The sequence below is a fragment of the Ambystoma mexicanum genome, chromosome 6p (assembly GCF_040938575.1).
Source record: "Ambystoma mexicanum isolate Mex_15411 chromosome 6p, UKY_AmexF1_1, whole genome shotgun sequence".
Lineage (NCBI taxonomy): Eukaryota > Metazoa > Chordata > Amphibia > Caudata > Ambystomatidae > Ambystoma > Ambystoma mexicanum.
Genome location: NC_090935.1, coordinates 998,797,376 through 998,821,188, shown reverse-complemented (window position 1 = coordinate 998,821,188; position 23,813 = coordinate 998,797,376). Strand labels below are relative to the sequence as shown.

The window sequence follows — 23,813 nt, the reverse complement described above, 5'->3', positions numbered from 1 at the left end:
GTCCCAAGTGCCTAAGGTGGAGAGTCTTCCTGGCCTGGATGCTGGGGTGTTTGCTGCTGCTGCTCCATCAGCTCTCTTTTGGAACATCCTAGGTCACATCCTGACACTGCTCCATCGTGGGACCGTATTTGTGCTGGCTATCTGCCCCTTCCTATTCTGAGATTTCCCTGAATGTTTGGATCCAAAGTCTCCAATTTTCTTACTGCCCCACCTTCTTCAAACTACAGCAGCCAAGGAGAACAACACTTTCGTCCTCTGCCCATGACTATGGAGCTCGCTCCTGCTGACCTTGCCACATTTTATTTTTCTCTTCGAAACAAACCTCACTTGCTCAAGGTCTTGTCCTGTACTTGACCGTTACATAACCTCCTTTCTGTAACTTTCCTTCTTTGTTTTCTCTCTTTAACACTGCAATTCCTTGACGTTCCCTCTTCTCTTCCCTTTGCCCGACATTGTTCATCTGCTCTTTTATGGTAGTGTTTGTGTCTAGCAGCAATTTAGTTTTGCAGTGCCGTGTAACACTGAATAAACCTACATTATTAAGTTGTTACTGCTAGGTAACTGTTGAATTGACAACCCTATATCTATGTATTGTGTACATTAATTTATTATATTTATTTTATTTGTTTATGATGCGCCGGCAGCCTGCAGGCATCGGGGCGCAGCAAAGACATAGGAGGACAATGGATAGATGGGACAATAATCTTAGGAAAAGTCAAAAATCACGGAAAGGCGTATCTGTCAATGTCCAGGGAAATTACCTGAACAGATGTGTTTTCAAGGTTTTCCTAAACAACTTCAGGTTGGGCATGGATAAAAAGATTTTTGGTAAAGTGTTTCCGAAGGATGACGCCATGACCGAGAAAGATCTTCCAAGGCCCCTCGATTGAGTGTTTCTAAGTCCTTGCAACTGGGTCAGATTGGAAGATCGCAGAATTCTGTTAGGGATGTGCAAAGGTACCAAGGCTCTAAGATATTCGGGCACATTGCCGTAAAGGCAATGGTGCACCAATGTGCCCATTTTGAAATGGATTTGCTCCTGCACAGGGAGCCAATGTAGATCTTTCCTAAAATTAGAAATGAGGTCTTCTGTGGACGTCCAGGACCACGCAAACCGCGTCATTCTGTGTAGTTTGACAGGCCTGGATGTTGGACTTGGAGGCTCCACAGAGCAGGGCATTACAGTAGTCCAATCTGGTTAAAATTGTGTCCCGAGCTATGGTCAGAGTTTTTTTTCACAAAGATAAGGGCGGATGCGCCGTAGAAGCCTTGGGTAGTAGTTACAATTCCGACAAAGGTGGTGCACTTGGGCATCAGAGTTAAGAGAGGTCTCTCGGTAAACCCCTAAGGTTTTAACATTTTTGTGGGTCACAATTTTGTTGTCTTGAAGAAGCAAGTTGTCATAGAAAGCGCTAGGTTTAGTGCAAGCTTGGGGAGAGCCAAAGATAAGCTTGGTTTTGCTGCCATTAAGACACAATCAGTTCTCGGACATCCAACCCCCGATGAATGCACTTTAATTTTTAGATTTGAAGAGTCAGTACAGACAAACATCTGATGGTATGATGCACCAAAACAAATTAATAAAATTAAATGTTTTAACTAATGACCTCTCAGAACACATGTTGGTGTGTAAATCTGTGTTTTTAGTGTTTAAACAAGTATTTGCGGTTTTTGCCAAAATTGCTGAGGAGAGCTCTGTAAACAACGCTCTCCCAACCTCTGGGCCTAAAACACGACGTCTAACCCTCCCCGGTTGTGAAAATAATTAATCCAAGATCCCGGAATATCAGAAACTGGGGCAAAGCTTGTGCATCGAAGCCATAGAATTGCTGCAAAACAGAAAAGAGCGATCGTGGTCGCGAAGCCCTTCTGCAAGTTCGGTTCCCACGGGTGAAGGGAATGCACAGAGCCTTTGAAAGCCCCGGTGGTCCAGGTAACGTGAACGATTCCCAAGGAAAGGACGACAAGGTGAGGGGGTCGATAGAAGAGGTGTTCCCCACCCCACTGATTAAAACCCGGAGAGGCTGAGAGTGAGAGGGCACCTCCTTTGTCAGAGTGCTGTGATGTGGTCCCAGGGGCCCGCCCATCTGAAAAGGAGCGGATCGTGGGATCATCTTAGCATGCAGGGGACTCCCCGGTGTGCATAAACGTCCAGGGGCAGATCCGCTGACAAGACAGGACAAAGAAAAGACACTTTGTGCGTATTCCATTGAGTCCATTAGAGCGGCCCTCGGTTTGTCGGGTAGGGGAGAGGGCTGTGCGCATTTCCATACTAAAGCGCCCTGAAATCCCAGCATTGGTGGCCAGGAAGCAGAGGAGCGACCAACGGAATAGGACCTCAATCGGGGTCCTGCATCCCACGGGTGTACCCGGGCAATCCGCTAATTGGTGTTAGGCCGTGGGAAGAAGTGAGGAAGACCCTGTAATGGTAATGTTTATTTATAAAGCGCCTATACACAGGCAAGTGTTTCAAGGCTTTCAAGAAGGGAGGGAACAGGGGAGAAAAACAGTTGTTCTGAGCCCTTGAGTTTCTGAACGATGGCCAGTCTGCCCAGGGCAGAGTAAGGGCATGAAATACAGTTAACCGTGAAGATCACAACAAATGGGTCTGACGACGATTCTGAATTTTTTCCAAGAGCATAGGGGTGTACCATGCAGGGAGGTGAGACGGGGATGGAAGGACAGATTATCATCAGGCATGGTACGATCGGATCATGCAAGTGCGCAGACAGTAAAGGCGGGGGGCAGGAAAGGAGGACAAGTGCACCGGGAGGGAGGAATCCAGATGCCCCAGATGGTCGTAAAACTGGGTAAGTGCTGAGAAATGCCAATTCTGAAAGGGAAATTGAGGAGTGTAGAGGCAATGAGGCAAGTGCAGGCTCTGAGGTAAGTGCTGGAGGTCTGGCAGGAGTACCGGGTACCAGAGAGACTCTGAGGTGATCCCGGCGGCCAGTCGGCATGCTGTGTGGGGCAGGAGGAAGAGACGGGTAGAGGGGAGAGAGAGTTTAGCAGGGTAGAGAGCGAAGGAAGCAGAGAAGAGGAATGTCTTAAGGAGTTTCCGTAACTTAAGGAGGTCAGGCTCAAGACGGAGGGGGACAAGGAGGCTGTTCCATAGGGAGGCCCCTGCTGAAGATGGAGATCTCCCTCCAAATCTCTGCTTAGAGAACCAGCTCATTTGCAGCAGTTTGGAGGTGGCTGAGTGGAGGGATTGGGGAAGACAGTATTTAGGACGCAGCAAAGAAGATAGGTGGGTCCCAGGCCCTTGGAAGGCCTTGTGGACAATGCAGAGTGTCTTGAATTTGAACCTTGCAGCCACAAGGAGCCAGTGGAGGGAGTTCAGCGCCAAAGAGATGTGGTCCATGGGCTTGAGGCCAAGCATAAGTCTTGTGGTCCTGTTCTGAATGAGTTGCAGAGGGTGTGGAGCCGAGGCAGGTAGGTTGAGAAAGAGGCTGTCGCAATAGTCGAGCCTTGACAGAACCAGGGCTCTGGAGACAGTGAGCCTCTGGGGGAAGGTGAGAAAGGGAATAGTACCTCTGAGGAGGTGCAGCTGGTAGTTGGACTTTTTAGAGATGGCAGAGATGTGGGTGGAGAAGGAGAGAGTGGAGTCGAAGATGACCCCAAGGTTTATAGCCTCACATGTTGGTGTGGGTGCAGTTCCAAGGGAGGCCAGGCCGGCCAGAGTGAGAGTGGGAAGGAGGGAGCAGAAGTCCCAATGCAAATGATCTGTCTTGCTGGCATTGAGGCAGAGGTCGTTTTCAGCACACCATGACTGAACTGCGCAGAGTCAGATATGGGAGAGGTAGAGGGGGTGGCTGAGTGTAGCCTGAAGGAGAGTTGCATGTCATCCGCATAAGACTGGAAGTTGGAGGTGAAACTGGCTATCTCCCGTGCCAGGGCAGCCACGTAGACATTGAAGAACTAGGGGGAGAGGTTAGAGACCTGGGGGATGCCCCAGGTTGAAAGAGTGATGGTGGAGAAAAAGGGCCCAGGTTCCACCTGGTATGGGCGGTCGGACAGGAAAGAGGTTGACCACGCCAGAGCCTGACCTGTAATTCCCAGGGTATCACAGAGCCGTGCAATCAGGATGTTGTGGTTTACCATGTCAAAGGTAGAGGAGAGGTCAAGAAGGAGGACCGAGGGAGTGTAAGTGTCTTGATTTGAGAGCAGGTCTTCACGGTTGTTCAGAAGAGTAGTTTCCGTGCCTATGGATGCTCTAAAGCCAGACTGATAGTCGTGGAGACAACCAGCAGATTGTGTGGAGGGTGAGCTGAGAGCCAACTTCTCCAGTAGTTTGCCCAGGAAAGGGGGGGATAGAGATGGGGTGCTAGTTAGCCGGAATGGAGGGGTCAGCAGAGGGGTTCTTAAGAATGGGGTGCACAATGGAGTGCTTAAGAGACTTTTGGAAAACTCCAGTGGCAAAAGAGAGATTGCAGAGATCTGCCAAGGCAGGAGCGAGAGAGTTGATGTTGTCCTTAATGGTTTTGGAGGGGTAGGACTCCACCTGTTTGGACGAGGCCTTCATAGACCGAACTTGTCTGGTAACCTCATCGGGTGTGATGGGTGTGACAGAGGAGAGAAGAAATGGTGGAGGGACAGATGGAGGCTCCAGGGGTGTTGGTGTGTGAGGTGGTGTGGAAGTGAGAGAGGATAGGATGTCGTGGGTTTTTGCTGTGAAGTGAGAAGCCAGGGCCGAGCAAAAGTCCTGGGTGGGTGTGACTAAAGAGGAGGATGCTGCGGGATTGTCCAGTTCCTTAGAGACTGTGAAAAGTTCAGCAGTGTTGTTTGATGGCGTGGAGATGCAGGCTTGAATAAAGACTCTTTTCTTGGTGCGGATGCATAGTCGATATTTTCTTTGAAGGAGGCAGCAGGCCAGTTTGTCAGACGGTCCATCATACTCATTCCATTTCCGTTCAGCTGCCCTACACTTGCGTTGAAGGGAAGCCAGATCAGAGTCGTACCGAGAGTTGCACTGTTTGGGAGGCGTCAGTCTGACCCTCATGACAAGGGCAAGAATGTCAAGGATGTTAGAGATAGAGAGATTGAGGTTAGTGAGGGCTGTGTCAGGGTGGGAGTCAGCCGCACAAGTAGGGGCAGTGTAGGTGGGGGCAAAGGCAGCCGCTGTCACTCTTTTCATGGGTCTGGTGACTTTGAAACCGAGTGGCCGCTCTGGGTGCAATGATGTTAGAGGGGAGGAAGGTTTGAGGTGAGAGTGGTCCGTCCTGGAGAGGGAAGCAATGAGAGGGATGCAGTGAGAGGGATAGAGAGAGGGATGTCGGCAGAGATGAGCGCATCCAAAGTGTGGCCCGCTATGTGTGTGGAGCCAGAGGGTAAGATAGAGGGGGAGTCGCATAGGTTGTGGAAAGGTCCTGAAGTGTCAGCCGAGTCCAGATGGATGCTGAGTTGCGAGAGGGAGAGGAGTAGAGAGGAGGCCAGGTCAGCCCATTCCAAGAGGAAGAGAGTGGACTGTCCTGGTGGCCATGAGGAGAGAAGATTTAGGAGAGAGTGAGAGTCAGCAGACTGGGCATTCGAAAGAGGAGTAGGCCTCAGGAGGGATGATACACAGGTATCCATTCTGGGAAGATCAACGCCACTCCTCCTCCTGAACCCTGAACCCTTGGGCCTGGGCACAGAGAGGATCTTGTATCCTTCTGGAAGGAGCGTGTCAAAGTTCGTGACAGAGCTTTTCTTGATCCATGCCTCATTGATGGCGAGCACATCAAGGTCCATGTGTTAAAGGAGGTTGCAGATGTTAGTTGTTTGACAGCAGAGCGGGAGTTGAGCGTGGCAATATGGAGCAGTGTGCCCTCTTTGAAGGTCTTCCGTGGGGGGTGGCGCAGGGATTGGGCCCTCCAGCCCCCCTCAACTCCCCTGAAGGTGGCAAGAGAGCCAGACGGCTAGTGGAAGGAGGCGGATGGGCCAGGGCCGACGGCAGTAAGGCATGGCAGGGGTACCTGTGCGTTGGAGGAAGGCGTAGCAGGCAAGGGAGCCTGTGCCGTGGAGGGGAAGGCACAGCAGGCAAGGGAGAAAGTGTAGATGGGGAGGTAAAGTTTGAGAGGCGAGGTAGGAGCCTGTCAAAGAGGAGAAGGTTGGGTTGAGGACCCTTAACCATGACGGTTCCATTCAGGTAGACATTAATGATGACCCTGGAAATGGCTAAGAGGTAGAGGATGACCTCCCAGCGGGTGCCACCATGAATGGGGGAAGAGGCGATAGGAGAGAGAAAGGCGATCATCTACTGGGTCCATAGGTCGGGTGAGGGAACGACAGAGGGGATGTCTGTGAGAGTCTCTCTGGCGGAAGCAGTGACCTAGGTGTCTACAATAGAAAGGCCTGGGTTGGAGCCCAAAATGTCCTGTTTCTTCCGGCCAGATTTAGTGCTAGGAGTGGGATAGGAAATAGAGAAGCAGTTGGAGAAGATGAGAGAGATAGTGACATAGCTAGCTGCAGTGGCGAGGGAGGCACTTACCGGGCTGATGCAAGGTGACACAAGGAGGAGGAGGGCGGGGGTGGGGAACACAGAGTGTAGGGGAACAGAAGGTACCAAGTGGAGGGGGGGCTAGATACAATTTATAGGCAAAGCAAGCAAGCCCTTACAAGCAGCAAGGGGGGGACAGCAAACTATGATTTACAGGCAGACAGGCACTTTCTAACAGCAAGGAGACACAGCTATTTCAGATTTTCAGGCAAACAGCATGGTAATTTGTCAATCGACGGACTTTGAGGGGCACACAGAGAGCAGTGTAGCCCTACTGTAGAATGGCGAGAGTCATTAAAGTGGTGCAGGGAAACCCAACAACGAGGAGCGAAGAGCAGTTTTCACAGTTGCAGTCTAGGATGCAGAGAAGAGAGGCATTTTATGGGGCTGACGCAGCCACGGAGCTCACTTGATGGTGCAGCTTGGGAGAAACAGACATGCATAGTGATGGACGTCGGAAGGTTATTGGAAGCATTTTCAGTTTCATTTTCAGTGAAGCAGAGGTGCCAGTAATCAGGAGAGCTCACAGGCTGTCACCCAGTATCTGCAGAGGAGGCAAGTGTCCTGAAGGGAAGTGTAGACCCTCCGGCTACACAGTTTAGAGCTCTGGCTCCTCAGTGAAGGAAATAAAGCGGGCAGCCCGGGGGTTGCAGGATCAAACAAGTGGCATAGGCATATAGATGCTAATCAGCTAGGCTCCGATCAGATTTGAAGAAGCTAGGGTGTATTAGGGGACGAGTACTCCCAAAGCTCAGCAAACTGGGCAAAGAACCCCCCCCCAGAAAGGAACATAAAAAATGTGTGGAGACGGGATACTGTAAATAAAGGGATTCATGAATAAACTTGAAGAAAGGGTGGGCACGACTGAGAATGCGGACGATGCACACAAATCAGATGAACTGGTTGAACAATTAACAAGGGCGTCGCACAATCTGGAGTTGCAAGCCGAGGATCTCAAAAACCGGTCTAGAAGGGCAAATGTATGTAGAAAAGGCTTGGCTGAAGTGGTGAATGTTAAAGGATATTTGTACCACGCACTACTACCACTGGAGTGGTCCCCTGGCACTCATGAATGGCAAAGAGTTCAAAACAGCAGCAATACAAATATTCGCAGACCTAATGGGAATGGACAAAAACAGAGATCTCAAGATTGACAGAGTACATAGGGTGGGGCCCCTGAGAAAAAAAAAAAAACAGGCACAAGTCCAAGAGATGTACTAGCAGCTCTCCACAAGTACTACCAGAAAGGAAGGATACTGATGGCATCAAGGAAAGCAAAACGGATCACGTACCACGTACCACGGCTCAGAGATGCAGCTTTTTCAAGATCGGTCTCAAACTAACTTAATTAAAAGGAAAAAAAATAAGCCAGGACGTAAATGTCCTGCAAACACAAGACCTTCGATACCGTTGGACTTTTCCCGTCAGCATGGTTTTTGAGTGGGAAGGAAGGCATCATTGTATCTCCACCAGCAAAGGAGCGAGAATCTGGGGACTAGACGACGAAGTACAAGGAATAAGCAAACCTACACTGAAACTTCAGAATAAAAGGAGGCCATGGGGAGTGAACCATGGCCAAGCAGAAAACATAATGGAAAAAGATGCCTTGGCCAATCCACGGAGACCCAGAGAAGAGGAACTAGATCCGCAGGTGAATCAGCCAATGGGCTCCACCGCCCCCTGAAACAGAGAATCCTGGATCCTGAGACAACGATAATAGACAAGCCTGGGGAGGGTGGTCATTTTTCTTCATATAAGGTGGAGGGGGGGGAATTGGGATCTAGACATGGGTTTGGGTGGACCCGCTCTTGTTACAGCTGGGGCACAGTTTGGGCTCAATCCCTGAGAGGTCAAATCGGGAGGGGCTGGGTGGCGCTGTGGAGCAGCCCAAGATGGCTGCATAGCCCTCGACCTCCGTGTGGGCCTGACTGACATCTGCTTACATCTGCGTTTACCTGCATATTGTACGCTCATCCTGCAGCTGGGCTGCTGCCCCATGGTGTTGGGCTGCAGCCTGTGAAATTCCGGCTTGCTTCGAACTTTGGAAACCGGTGAACGGGCCCCCTGCTACAGAGGCCTGCAGCCCCATTGAAGCTGCGGTGTCGGCCAGGCCGCTGCCCTTCTCCCTGCGGCCCGACGCACAGCACTGCAGCGAGAGACGAGGCGCGCTGTAACGCTCACCTGATTCCCACAGAGGCGCTGGTCCCGGCTGAACTGTTATAGTCTCTTCAATTGAGAAGCGTAGAGCTCGGATGACTCTCTGGACTGGGCTTCCTCTTATTGACCGTCTGGCTTGCAGGGTAAGGTTTCTGCAGGCGGAAGAAAAAAAGGGTTAATGACCGTTTGGCTGGACTTCCTCCTCACTAATCGCCAACTCTCCGAAAGTCCAATGTCCTGGTGAGCTCTCACCTTAGGCGTATAAATGCTGGGCTCTCCATCCTGCGACTTATGCAGGGGTGCGTGGGTTCCAGTTACGTCACTGGAGGTCCTCAAAGTCTTTTGTGGCCTTAGAAGTGGCACAGGTGCTGAGATGCCAAAAGGTGATTCCGCCGTTACTGCACGAGCGGATGCCAGTAGTTATAAAGAGTTTATAGTCTTGAAGAGATGGGCACCTTTAATGAAGTCTTTGCATTGTCTTTTTCAGGTGCCTGGATGCTGAGGGCGTGGTCACTGAGAGCGCGACACGTGCGGTTGTACGTAGGTATGGGAATTTCAATGACACCTCAATAATGTCCCTTGTTTTCTGTTTTCAGGTCTTGAGATGTTGCGGGCGTTGTTCGTCCGTTGCAGATGCACGTGCGAAGTACGTGAGTATAATGATCTGTGACCTTATTATTGCACCTCTAACAATGTTCTTTTCTTATTTGCAGGTGTCGGGACCTTGCGGGTGTTTTCCCAGTCGCGGATGCACGTGGGGAAACACGTAAGTGTTAGGCTTTCTTGCAGTCTTTAATGGCACTTAAATAATGTCTTTTCTTGTTTTCAGGTGCCGGGCTGCTGCGGTTGAAGAGATCGTAATACGCGCACAAAAGCAGGTAAGAAAAGTAAATGCGGCCGCCTTCACCCGATTCCTACTTAACAATGTTCTTTGTCTTTACAGGTGCCGTTAGGCTGCTGAAGAGAAGGCCGCAAAGAATCCGTGAAAGCACAGATGGATCAGGTAAGCGAGCGCGGCTGCGAACGTGTTGCAACTTGCTAACCTTATGTTTCTTTTGCTTGCAGGTTCTGCCGGTGTCTGGATTCCTGGATGGTAAGTATAGTTCTCGTGTCTTTCTTCCACAGGTTGCTGAGCTGGAGATGTCACTGGAATGCTGGAGCTGACTCGGTGAGCGTCCTGCTGCAGATGCAGAATAACGCGAAGCACGTTTTCCCAATTGGGTGTGGTTTAAATAGTGTTGGAGTGATTGGGTGTCTTCTTCCTCAGCCTCGCCCAGGTAAGAGTTCCTGTGTTCCAGAGCTAAGGAGTGGCACCAGCCCCACCCAGGTAAGAAAGTAGTCCCAGTTCAGGGAATAGTTCCGCCCAGCAGAAGGCTGGGGACTTCATCCTGCCAGCATTTGCAAAGGTGAGTATGCAGCATGGTCTGCTACAGGTAGGTCCACCCAAGCATCTTTGCAAGAATTATGAGCCCGGCGCCCCTGGCGCCGGGACTGAGGTTCCTTATGAGCCTGGCGCCGGAGGCGCCAGGACTTGGTCCAAAGGGCCCCAATAGGGGTTTGCTGGAGCCGGGGACGAGGGTCGTGAGCCTGCTTCCGGGGATGCTGGGCTTGACTTGGCTTCTCGGGAGCAGTGCTCATGACACGCGCCTCCTGTGTGCGCCACCCGCCCTTCCGGGGCCCCGCTGGACTGTCGGCGGCCCGATCGGGGCACTGTGCCTGTGCCGCCGGCTGCGGCCGCCCCCCCCGGACACACTACACCTTGCAGTGTTCCTTGCTGGGGCCGTCGCGGGAGCGTGCCCCGGCCCCTATCCGTCACCCGGAACTTCGCCCCTGCCGCCGGCCCACGCGGGGTCCGTAAATGCTGTACCCTGGCCCCCATATCCCACCTGCTCTACAGTGACTGGACACCTGGTGGGGCGAGAATTGGCGAGTTGGGCCCTGACTTCTCACCTGCGCTGGGGCGTTCCTCCCCACAACACAATCTCTGCAACTGTTGGCCCCCAGAGGCTGGCGCCCTCCCTCTTCTGGACACAGGAGCAGCCCCACGCTAGTATGCCGGCTGAGACCATCCTGCCCTTGCCTCTATAGGAGCCTGCCTCTCCTGCTGGGGGTGGAAAAGCATCATCTGTTCTCTGCACCTCCGGTCCACGGGCCCCCCCTCTTTCCCTCAGTGCCTACACCCCTGGCCTGTGCCGCTCAGGGGGCTGAACCAACAATGCCAAACAAGTCTAGGGGGACCGCCAAGGGGGGTGCCATGGATAGATTTGCCAAGGCTGGTCCGAGAGGAGAGGTGGGTCATGACTCATCCATACAGGAGGAGCAGGTGGTCGACTGTCATTCTACTGCCACTTCCTCCGACCTGACTACACTCATGGAATCTATGGCTAAAAACTTTGCTTCTTTTCACGAGAAGTTAGATGACATCAACGCCAATTTTGCCTCGTTAAAAACGCGGGTGGATCAGGCGGGGACCAGAATTACTGACGCTGAGAATCGGATATCTGCAAATGAGGACGAGTTACATGTATTGCAGAACACTGTTGCCTCCCTGACCCGACATGAGTGTTGGAGCAAAATGCGACGACCTTGAATCGCGCTCTCGCAGAAATAACCTATGAATTATAGGGGTCCCGGAGAATGCTCTTAAGGGGCGTATAGAGGATGCCGTGGAAACCTTACTCAAGGATCTGCTGGGTAACCCGGCTCTGTCACCATATTTCACAGTTGAGCGTGCGCACCAAGCTCTGTCACCAAGGCCAGACTTTTTGATAGCGGTGCAGCAGGAGAGGCGTCAGTTCATCGGAGTCAAGAAGCTGCTTAGAGAACGTAATGTTCCGTACGCCATCCTCTTCCCAGCACGGCTCATCACGCACAACAGCAAATTGTACTTCTTCACTGTCCCGGAGGAAGCGGTGAAATTTATCGAGGCGCACCTACCGCTTCCTAACCCAGCAGGGGACCTTGTCAACGATGGTTAACCCAGTAAGTCACAACCCGGAAGGAACTTATTTACCCGGTAGATCCGAAAGTCGGAATGTGCACATGGTAACAACGTACTGCAAAATTCAACGAACCAGGCCCCTTCAGCTCCATCTCGGGCTGGGACTCGACTCTGCTGTGGTTGACACTGATTTCCTTGCCCTACGGGGCGTTGAATTGGCCATGAGTCCTGGACACCGCATCGGTCTTGTCTGGCCCGCAGCGGCCAGCTATTCGTTGAGCCCTGTTCTCTGGGATCCGTCCATTGCAGAACCTGTCCTTGACGGCTCTTGCTATCCTGCATATTATTCTAAGAGCCGCCCACACGGCGACAGCACACTCTACTGCAATTGCAATGTCCTTGTTTTGTTGGTTGTCACTGTTTTTTGGCCCCTGTTGGGCCCTGCAAGGGTCGTATCCCGGTTGGATTCCGCCCGCTGACCTCCACCTCATGGGGAGTGTCGGTCTAATTGGTGACGCCTGCATTGGGGGGGGGGGGGGTCTACACTGCAAGTTGGGGGTGGGCAGTGAAGGCGGGAGTGGTACTGTTGGGGACTGGAGAAAGGTTATAGTAAAAGGCAGAGGCGGTTTGGCAGACCGCATTACATTAGAGCAGCCGCATTCGAGATGGCACAGCTTCACATCTGAATTACAACAACAGCGGTGGGATGTGCACTAGACTTCTGAGATGCCTATGATTGTGATGTCTGGGAGCACTTGGGGATTGAGTAACAGCACCGGGGCTCCTGAGGTTATGATACCTGTTGGTAGTCTTTGGCGCACGTATCACCTATGCAAGAATTGCGCCCCATGGACTATTCGTTTAAGTGTGTGTTATTTAGGTCACTGAAATGCCGTTGACTATTATGTCCTGGAATGTGCGGGGCCTCAGCAATTACACCAAGGGCCGCAAGATTATGTCATATGCCAGCCGGCACAGCTGCAAAATACTGCTCCTGCAGGAGACGCACTCCATGGTCCCAAATCCAGGGGAGTGGGAAACTATATACGCTCTCAATTCTGGACAAGATGGGTTTATGCAATCGATGCTGACTAAACTGCAGGGTTTCGCCAAAGGACAAATAGTGTTGTCGGGGGAGTTTAATATGGCATGGGATCTCAGGGCGGATAGGAGTACAGGGAATACATCCAGCCAGGGCAAACCCTCTAAGGAATGGAGCGAGAAGATTGCATGGCTTTCCTTGGAGGACGCATGGAGGGAAAAGAGGGGAAATACAAAGGGGTACACATTATTTTCGCTTGTCCATAGGACCTCCTCCAGAATAGACTATATATGGCTGTCGCAATATTTTTGGGATTGGTAGCAGAGGTGGAAGTGGGGGTGATTGCACTATCCGATCACGCACCAGTAACCCTGGGTTTAAGAAGAAAAGGCAGTGCCCTGGTTTTATGAAAATGGAGATACCCCACACATATATTCAAAGTCCATACTCTAAGGGAGGAGATTCGAGTAGGTGTAGAGGAGTTCTTTCAAGATAATAAATGGGGCACAAGAGCCAATTTATGTTGTGGGATGCCCTTTAAAGCTACGATAAGGGGAAGGATTATAGCCATACTGGCCCGAAGAGATGGAGAGAATAGACTCCTAGAGAAAGAATTGGTGGGCAAATTAAAATAAATGATGTCCCGGATGGGTATAGGAGCGGGAGGGGAATTACGGAGGGAGATAAGAGGTCAACTAGAAATTTTGCAGACAAAAGCAGCAGAATGCTCATTGTTATTCCTCAAACAAAGATTATATAAAAGCAATTAAGGCGGACCAACTAATGGCAAGGTTGTTACGAAAGGATGAAAAGGCCAGAACCATATTAAAAATTCAAATGGAAGGGAGAGGAGAAAGCTCAGACCTAACCGACATAATTCTCTAACTATTACGCAGCTCTTTACAGATCATAGGATCCCCTAGAACAGTCCCAAGTAGAATATTTGGATAAATGTAACTTACCTGTCGTATCCGAACAGGACAAAGTTGACTTAGAACCAGACATTACACCGGAAGAGGTACGGAATGCCAGAGGGGCGCTACCAGCTAACAAATTTCCTGGCCCAGATGGCTTTACGTCAGATTTCTATGAAACCTTCAGGGAAAGCCTGCTCCCACATTTAGTACATCTCTTTAATGGTTTCAGGGGGCAGGGGTGAGAAGACTTACTCCAACTGTGGAGGAGGCAAAGGTGGTATTCCTGCCAAAGCCCAGTAAGGATCAGACCAACTGTGGCTCATATAGACTGATAACATTAATCGATACAGATGCAAAGGTATATGCAAAGATCCTAGCGACTCTGCTGGACCAGCTCCTCCCAAAACTTGTTAGCACACCTCAATCAGGTTTTATCTGTAGGAGACAAACTGGCGATAATACCCGAAGGCTTGTGCACCTGATTGAAAAAGTGAACAAGAAGAACATCCCATCTCTTCTTATCACCTTGGACGCTGAAAAAGCTTTCGATAGGGTGCCGTGGCAGTTTTTGTTTCACACTTCCGAAAAAATGGAGTTTAGGAATAAATGTATTTCAATGATGAGGGCGAATTCCTCTAATCTGTCACTCCGCTTAACTAATGGGAAACTATCTGGGTCAATGAGGGTAACAATAGGGACAAAACAAGGTTGCCAGTTATCCCCATTATTAAATGCTGGCCACAGTGAGGGCAACTGGGGAAATATCAGGAATCCGTTTTGGGGGAAAGGAGCACAAGGTGGCCGCTTTTGCGGACGTCATGTTGTTAACACTCATAAATGCGGAAGAGTCCATTCGCACCAGGGTGCTAAGTCAATTTGGGGCAGTGGCAGGATTGAAAATAAATATGCACAAATCAGAGTTATTAATATCCACAAATCAGAGTTATTAAATTTGATGATTCCAATAGAAAGGGAACTGGAACTTAGAGGAGCCCTTCAGTATTGTTGGGTAAACAACTCGATACAATACTTGGGAGTCAAAATCATTAATACTATGGACTCCTCGTTTGCAGCCAACTTGCCCCCCCCCCCCCCAACCCTATTAGAGAACATTAAGAATATGTTAAATGAATTTGGCCAGTTGACACTATCTTAGTTCAGAACATATTAATGTTCTGAAGATGGTTATTCTCCCAAAGCTTCTATACTACTTTATGACGTTCCCAACAACAGTGCACACATCCTTTTTTCGTTCAATTCAGACTTGTATGTGGAATCATAAAAAGCCTAGAATATCAAGGCACCTGATGATGATGCCAAAACACAGGGGGGGACTGGGAGAGCCAGACTTTAGGGCGTATACTTAGCTGCACAGGTTAAAGTAATCCGGGATTGGTTAAGGGATGACCGTGATGAGATCTGAAGGGATATGGATAAAGCGGTGGTCAGGCGGCAACTTGAGGAGGTCCTTTTGGAAACCAAATGGGGACAGACCACAGAACATGTATTGTAGTAAAATTGGATCCTTGGTGGGAGATTCCTGGGACAAAATGATAGAACGAGACAAGGTTACCACCTTTCCGTCACTGTTCACTCCAATATTGTGTAATTCCCAATTCTCCCCAGGTGTGGGGAAGGAGTCAGATTTCAGCAAATAGCAGAAGGGTGGCTGCCATAAGATATGGGACATGTTTACTGGGAATGAGATTAAATCCTTCCAATGTAAAATTGACTTTGGAGTTGAAGGGGAAAGGTTCCTCTACACACAACTAAGACATTGGGCCTCATTATGAGGAAGGCGGCCACGGAATGAACGGTGCCGGTAAGGGACCGGCACCGTTTATTCCGGCCCGCCTCATTACGAGGTCTGCAGCGGGTCCCTCTGAGGACGTCTGCAGTTTGGGAAAGGGGAGGGGGTAAGCTGGGGAAGGGAGTTTAAAAAAACTTCTCTTCATGAAAATGCCAATAAAAATGTACATGGGGGGGGGGGGGGGGATAAAACAACCTTTTGCATTGGGTTTTCCATAAGCCCAAAATACACGCAGACATCTTGACCTTGTCCTGGAACTGGTGCATGCCTCAAAGATTTCGACAATTTTGTCAGCCAAACACAAGATATTCGTTTTTTTTTTAAATCCTAAAAATGTATCATCAGTTAATCTATCTATCAATAAGCAGCGGTATTCAGGCTTGTTACTTCTGTCCATCTATCACATATGCAAGTATTCTGGATATCTTATTCTATTACAGTGACAGAATCCATTATTCGTCTTTTCTTTTCGTTTGCCATGTACTTTGTCCCCAATCTGAGTTGTTGCTATGGGTTTACTTTTGTCTTTGGAATGTGAACTATAGTAGGCCTTGCAAAGTATGTATTATTAAATGCTTTAAGTGTACTGTAACCACACCCAGTTACCTGATCGATTATTTATTTTGTTTTGTTTTTCTTTCAAGTGTTCGATGATGCAGATCTCAACCTTGTCACCCCATCTGTACTTTTTGCTGCTGTTGGTACAGCAGGCCAGCGGTGCACAACTGCACGACGACTTGTGAGTATATGAACCTCTGCGGTTCTGCTAGCTACTGAAAATTAAGTGGTTAATTATATGTACACCCAAAGAGCCTGAGTGCTTAAAGTAATGAATCCACTATTCTGCCGGCCTCTAGTTTTCTCCAAGCAAATTCAGGATATCCCTGATTCTGTGGATCACTGATGTGAAAGGATGTTGAGCCATTTCTGAAGTAGTATATGGTCAGTACTTGTGTGTGGCCTAATTGTTCAGTATTGGTAGTGTTTTGTTTAATGGCACACTGTCTTACACCAGAAAGTCTGTGTAACACTCACTGTGTATACCTACCAGGGCTCAAGTCGAGGGTACACGCAGGTGGACGCAGTTTTTTTTTTTCACAGGGTGGACTCAGTCCCCCCCCCCCCAGCTAAAATGAGAAACATTGAATATCCTCTTTGAATTTGTGAATTAAAGCCAACCAAACCGCCGCAATGGTCAGGTTTGCAGGCGGACACTTCACCACTGCACTATATAACCTGATGAAAAATAACAAACACATGAAGATGAAATGTCCCATTTCGTTACTGCAAGTCCCAGGGAAAACATTTGTATTGGTTCAAACATGCACACCTTTTTGACGTTTTCAAAAACACTATTAGAAGAAAATATCCTCTTGGTTTTGTGTGTTGATTTTATAAAAGTCAAATGCCATTCATCCTGTGCAATTAGCGTGTTTATGCAAAGCCAATTTAACGAAAGGTGCATATTTCACCTTGAGGTGCTAATTTCTAGCAATGTCCCATCCCATTGCGTTTGTTGATGAGTCCCCCCACTTGACCCCTGATATCTACTGATGAATAAACGCACTCCTCCATACACCTCGCCAAACTACTGGAAAGTAAGGACTGTTGCACCTTTTTTCCCCCAATGCCTATCAAAACAGTTAGGACCACAATACTTATCTATGCCCCTGAAAATCCCAACTGGCCAGGTAAGGGCAGGGCACTCTTGGAGATCACAGAAGAGCAGAAAGAAGTAGAGAGGTTTGCCGTGAACGAGGGTGTCTGTCCACAATGCCTCCTGGAGTTGAATTACATTTCCTCAGTTTGGCCATGATGAAAACATGCTAGCGCAGCAAAGATCCCTTCCCCTCTCTCCTGCCTGCAGCTGCCTCTCAAAGGCAATGTCCCACGCTGCACAGTGGCCTCCTCTTCTCTGACGGCCTGATGCTTCCTATGCCTCCTCGGTTCTCGCAGCGTCCTCATCACTAGCCTCCCTCTTTGAAAAGTCTCCTCGGCAGAGGCCAGTGCACAGTGGAACCTATGGGCTCCCAAAACAAAGTACGTTTTGTCGCATACTGTACGTATTTAACTGTGCTGAACAGTTTACAAGCCAAGACACAATATTAAGCATGCACCTGTGTGCAGTCATTCCTATTGGGTTTGACACGTTTTACTTGCAAACAGAAGTAACACAAACCAATATTAAACTGTTTAAATTGCATTTGATGCTAACTGAAGTAAACAAGAATGAGCTGCAAATTACACGTGGGAAGCTTTGGCGTAGCCAGTAAGTTATGTTCCAGTTAAAATGCATTTTCTTTCTATGCATAATACGCAGAGCACATCAAGAGTTGGAAAAGGTTTCAATTATATTGGGTGCTGCTCTGTTACACATGGTACTGTGAAAACGCAGCTCAATCTTTAAGCTTGTATGCATGCATGCTGTATTTGCAAATTGAATAAATATATTTGCTTTTCACGTTGTTGTTGAAACCAAGAACGCACGGTTTCAAAAACCTAGCAAAGCTATATTTTTTAAACACAATGAGGCTCATTACAGGGCTGCCGGTGTTCTGGCAGGATACCGGCAACCCTGCCCTACTGTCTGTCGCCCAATATCCCAGTATTACCAGGTTATTACGGGCAGCTGTGTGGCTGTAAATTCCCATTCCCATGGAGTCAAATGGTACTCCAGGGGATGGGATTGCCCAAATCAACGGCACCGGGAGTACGGGAGTACCGGTACAGGTGATTCAGGAATTTATCTGCCGGTAGGGGCATAATCTACCAGCAGGTCAGGCCTGCCGTGAGATCTGTGGCCACCACAGTCAGACTTGTCTTGCCGGTCCGGAATAAATGCTTGTGCATTTATTACAGGCCGGAAAGCACATAGAGGCCCAAAGTGTTATTTTGAATAGATTCCCTGCTCACTTGCTCTCAAGGGGTCATTACGAGTTTGGAGGTAGCCATGGTGCTATTGGCGCCATGGCTGCCTCCAAACTAGTGTCTGGATTCCTTGAATGGGGACTTACCGGGTCCTTCCAACCTTGGAGGACCTGGTAAGTTACCATTCAAAATACCCATCCCCATTCGAGCCCCCATAGGGCTCAATGGGGAGGGAGCTAAGAACGGGCCTGTTAATAACGGGCCCGTTCTTATATCCCTGGTCCCTTAGCGGCTCCCGCTAAGGGCAGCTGGTAAAACAAGCCGTCCTTAGCGGGACCCGCTAAGGGACCTCGTAATGCGGCGGTAAGGGGTTAACGGCACCGGCTTCCTTACCGGCGCCGTTAACCCCTTACCGCCGCACTCGTAATGAGGCATAATGTCTTTAAATCTGTGTTTACATTCTCTGAAAGAATGCGTCCTTGGGGAAATTGTAAAATGGACGGCTTGTTAAATATTTCCCATTATGCACAATCAATGTGAGGTTCTTTTTTTGAGAATCTGCCACAGTGTAAATCTGGTGGAATGGATAAAACAATTGCAGAGTCACTAGTGTCCGTATTAGGACACGGATACTGATTAGCTGCATTTGTAATAAGGAGGGTGTCTCTAGCTTATCTGAGCTGTATGAAAATATTTTTTCAAAAACAATGTTATTCAGTGAGAAATCAAGCTACACGCGGAGGGCCGCTTTTTGAGATGAGCTGATAAACCCCTGCAGTGGGAAGGTACTAGTTCTCGGAGTCGTTACCAAAGTTGCTGACATTAGGAACATGAACATTTTATGAGTTATACAAGCTCGGGTTAAGGACAGCTGATCACAATTCAAGATTAAAGCAAAACGGCCATAAGTCAACATAGACTGGCAAGAATATGGCAAAACCTCTCACAAAGGCTATATTGTCTGACAACAAAATAAGTGAGGCAGAGCATACATTCCTGATATTGTTATTGTAGATGGGGCAGAACTGGAAGGCCTAGCTGATGCACAAAGCTGGCTGCTTGCGTAAGTGAATGCAAGTTGCTAGTTTAATTTTAAGACATGCCAGAGCTGATCTGCCTTTAGGTCTAAAATGGTCACTGCTTTTGTTTCCAAATTTAAATGTGTATGCTCGTTTGAATCATTTTGAGCCAAAACGAACCCACAAGGCTGATCTGCTTTGATGGGAAGAAGCAAACAGCTTTTAAATGTCTTCACCATGAGGCAGTCAATCTGCTTATGGCCTAAAACCTGGCAATTTGTCCAAATTTTTCATTTTTGGGGGCTTAAATAAAGAACTTTTGCAGCGGGTTTTTCTTTCCACAATTACACTATGATGTATTTGTGTCAGGTAGCCTTGTGATACTGAGTTTCGGCACAGCGCATTAAGACCTGCCTGTGCTGCCCCTTGTATTTCTTTCGCCAGGGTAAATGGATCTGTCCAATCAAAGAGGACTGAGACATGGTTACCTACTGCACCAGATACTTAAAGGAATTTGCCACGAATAGCAGTCGTTGAGTGAACTGAACACCCTGGACAGACATTGTGTTGGTAAGAAAACAGAAAATCAGGCTCGACAAAAGATTGGACAGTGACGGCATTAAGGGCTGGATGGTCCCAGCCAGTGCTGCAGGAAAGTGATCACCAGGAACAGCTCGCATTTCAGAAAGTGTCAAGTGCCATGAGTAGAAAGTGCCTATGTTGAATATGATGGTCATGACAGCAATGGTGCAGGAAACCTGGTAAATGCTGTAATCTAGAGAAATCTGACTTCTCCACAAAGTACATCTGGAAAGAAAAGATCCTCCAGGTTGTCTCTATGAACCAAGATATGTTGAAGAAATGAAGCCACAATGTTTTCAGTAGTGCTTGTTCTGCTCTCTCGCTCTGCCTCTTTTTTTTTGTTTTTAATTTTTTTCCTTCGTTTTTTTTATGCCAGGAAGCTGCTAACTGGAAAGTCACCGCTGCCACCATGGGAGTGGAACAGCATCCGTCTTTGTGCCGGAATTAGAGCGAGTAGATGTGCGTGGACTAGCCCCGCCCGCCACATAAATATCACAGAGAATTCAAGCATGATAAATAAAGGGTAGACAACAGGAACAGTGACGTTTTCCCCTTCATCATTTGCAGGGCTGATCTTAGCCAGTGATTTGACCCAACTGAACAATTAGCAATTTGTTCGTAAGGACCAATTTACATCAGTAAGTAGCGTGGCCAGTCCCTGCCCCACTTTCAAAATCCCTGGAACTTTTAAGTCACATATTGCAGTCCCATCAGGCTAACCATCCTAATCCATCCATGGAAGTGTGAAAGTGCCAAGCCTGTGGACGGACCATCCTGCAAATACTTAGTGGCTGTCAAGTATGGTTCTGTCATTTCATCGTCGGGTATTTCAAAGCCTGCAATTTAAACGTGTTTGACAGTTCATCAAATTTTCTTTTTTTGGGGGGCGGGTCCCCCCTCCCAATCCCCCTCTCCTGCACCTATTTTTACCTATACCCAACCCCCCAACCTCTTATCTGCCCTTTCCCACCCCCCACCCAAATTCGATGAACTGGCAAACACGTTTAAACTGCAGGCTTTGAAATGCCAGACGATGAAAGAACGTCATACCGTCAATTATATATCGGGTCTTTAATGCTTCATGGCAGATTCCTCTAGCTTTTTAAGTGCACTGATGATGGGTGTTACTACTCCTTTTTAGTGGTACTTCCCTTATCAATCTTTCAAGCATGAACAGCCCAATCGGCCAAGAAACGATTTGATCCAATGACTGTTGGCTGCACACACATGCCTGGGGTTAACCCTCAACTCGCAGAGCTATTTTACTTGGTTTAGGAGTGCGGTCTCCACCCACATAAAACTTGCATACATTGAGGCAAAGAGTGCTAAAAAGAAAATCATAGCCTTTATGACGCCGCCGCAGTTTGTGGTGATCACGCAAAGGCGCAAGTGTGCAGCTAACACTTGGAAAGTGCAGAGCCATGTTACATTTAAAGAGTTTCTGACGCTGCATAGGTATATATATATTTCAAAAAAAGTAGTAGTAGTTACACTTCTCCCAAGGAGGGACGGCACTCTCCAAGTAACGGTCGTATGTCAGTTGAGAATTCCTTGAAATTAGTTCATCACACAACCACGAATATGTTTAAATATTTTATTTTGGCATCATTATGGCAGATATGCCTCGGTACAACACGTTTCGCAACGCTCCCGTTGCTTGATCACGTACAAAAGGACAGACATTAGATTCAGCCATTAAATACAGGTGCATGCAAGAAAACTCTATGGTAACACTGAGTTTTTTTTGTCCATTTTCACTTTCTATTATAGTGAGGTTCTAAGAAACCCTTTGGTAAAAGCATTCAGCCATTTTGAAATAGCTCTTATGTGTTAAGCTTCACCATTGATTTTAAACATCATTTGTGTACATTTTGTGTTTCATGCAGTTGTTTGTGTATACCATATGTTTTTCAAAGCTAAATATATCAACAAAACTTACTTAATCAATTTTTATAAAAGAGATATAAAGTGCATAGTGCATAATAGTTTCGTTTTTTAAGAATTTTTGTTTAAAATGATAAGTTAAAATAAGTAGGAATTTTTGTGACTAATTGCTCCTTGAGAATTTAATGGAATCCAGTAAATCCTCGAATATTGGCACATGAATGTTCGTTCATTATTTAATCAATTGTACAAGATCTAAATAGATCAGTATTAGGACAATGTATAAAGTGCATGTGCAAATTAGTTCTAAATAAAATCCATTGTCACGAGAATTTGATTACACAGTGCCAGTATATAGATTTTTTATACTCAGTTACAAACCATTAAAATCACATACTTCTTTATATTTAACATATTTACATTTGAACCATTACTGTGCACACTCATGATTAAATAGAAGGGTACACAAGAGCCTATAAAAGCCTTATAGTTAATGTGTGGAGAAGCTAAAGTGCATAGTGCATTATTTAATTAAAATATATAGCTGTCACAAGTTGTTAATACTTCTCTACCACATTTATGGCCCAACGCTTGGTAAAAAGAAAGTGTTTAAGATGGTTAATGCTCAATCTGGACATTGAGAAGTTTGCATGCAGGCTGCATTTTTAGGCAGATAAAAATCACAAAATATTCAACAAGTAAAAAAGACTTTTCTTCAAATTTTTTTAAAGATTTTCCCTCTTTCTTGGATCCCAACATTCAAGGTTTTCCAAATTTCAACTTTTTTGTATGCTTATTTTAAAGAAAATAGCAAATATTTCTAATATTCACAGTATTTGAGCAATTTATGTTCTAAGGAAAGTGTATAACTCTTCATCCAAGTTATGTCCTTTTGGCTTTTTGGTTGCTAAATCCAGTATAAACTTTGTTTCCATCTGGCAAAGCTCTAATTCTCGATTTCCCCCACGTGGATTCTCTTTCATCTGATGTATTCCAAAGAACTTAACAGTCCAGTTTACTTTGGTGGACATCCCTAAAATGGACTGCCATGGGGTAGGAAGCGTCAATGTTCTTGATGGCTCGCATATGTTGCAGAATTCTTAATTTCAATTTACCTATGGTACTTCCCACGTACCAGAGGTCACATGAACAAGATAATACATATACAACAAACTCTGTATTGCATGTGATCATTGATTTCACTTCTACATTGTTGCCTAATACAGGGTGCACAAAATTATTTTTGTTTAAAGCATATTGACAGGCTTTACACTTTGTACATTTATAAAACCCTGTATTCTTGCTCCCTAACCATGATGAGATGCCACAGTTTTCCATTTTGGGGGTTAAGAAACTACTAACTAGTAGATCTTTGATGGAAATCGATTTTCTGAATGTTATATTTGCTCGTTCCTCAAGGCATGGTTGTGGAGCTTCATCAGATTTTAGGACATGCCAATGTTTGCGCAGTATTTTTCTTATTGTACTTGCTTGGGTACCGTATGTAAGAATAAGCCTTATCTCATCTGCTTTTGTTATTTCTTCAGATGTTCGATTGGTTGATAATAAGGCAGTTCGGTCTAGGTTGCGTGCTTTGGAATAGGCTTTCTCAATAATTGCCTTCGGATATCTTTGATTATCAAAATTATTGCCAGTGATTTTACATTCTCTATCGAAGCACTCTAGTTCAAAGTAATTGCGCCGAATTCTTACAAATTCTCCATACGGTATACTCCATTTTAATGCAGTAGGATGGTTACTGGTAGCAAACAGAGGCATGTCTGAACTTGTAGGTTTCCGATGAAGCTCTGTACTTATCTCTTTTTGATTTGTCTTCACCAGTACATCAAGGAAGATTAATGAGTCTCGACTATTTAGAATTTCTACAAGTCGAGCCACTCTTTCTCCTTGCCATTCCAGAGGATGAACAAGTCATCTATAAACCGTAGCCATAAAACTACTCGATCAGTGTACTGGCTGTTGGCTTCAGTCTGTACAATGAACTTTTCCCACCAGCCCATTGTCATATTCGCATATGACAGAGCAAAGCTCGTACCCATCGCTGTGCCCCTCAATTGATTATAGTAAACATTGTCGAACAAGAAAACATTATTGCAT

At 47.2% G+C, this 23,813-nt stretch overlaps 1 protein-coding gene across 1 annotated transcript in view; it reads left to right on the top strand.

Annotated features, from left to right (window-relative positions):
• Positions 1-23,813, top strand: part of ALDH7A1 (aldehyde dehydrogenase 7 family member A1) — a 441,053-nt gene that overhangs the window by 270,175 nt on the left and 147,065 nt on the right. Inside the window, exon 11 of the mRNA XM_069625599.1 lies at positions 15,987-16,081. Coding sequence (XP_069481700.1) covers positions 15,987-16,081 — 95 coding nt within the window. The remainder of the gene's footprint in view (positions 1-15,986; positions 16,082-23,813) is intronic.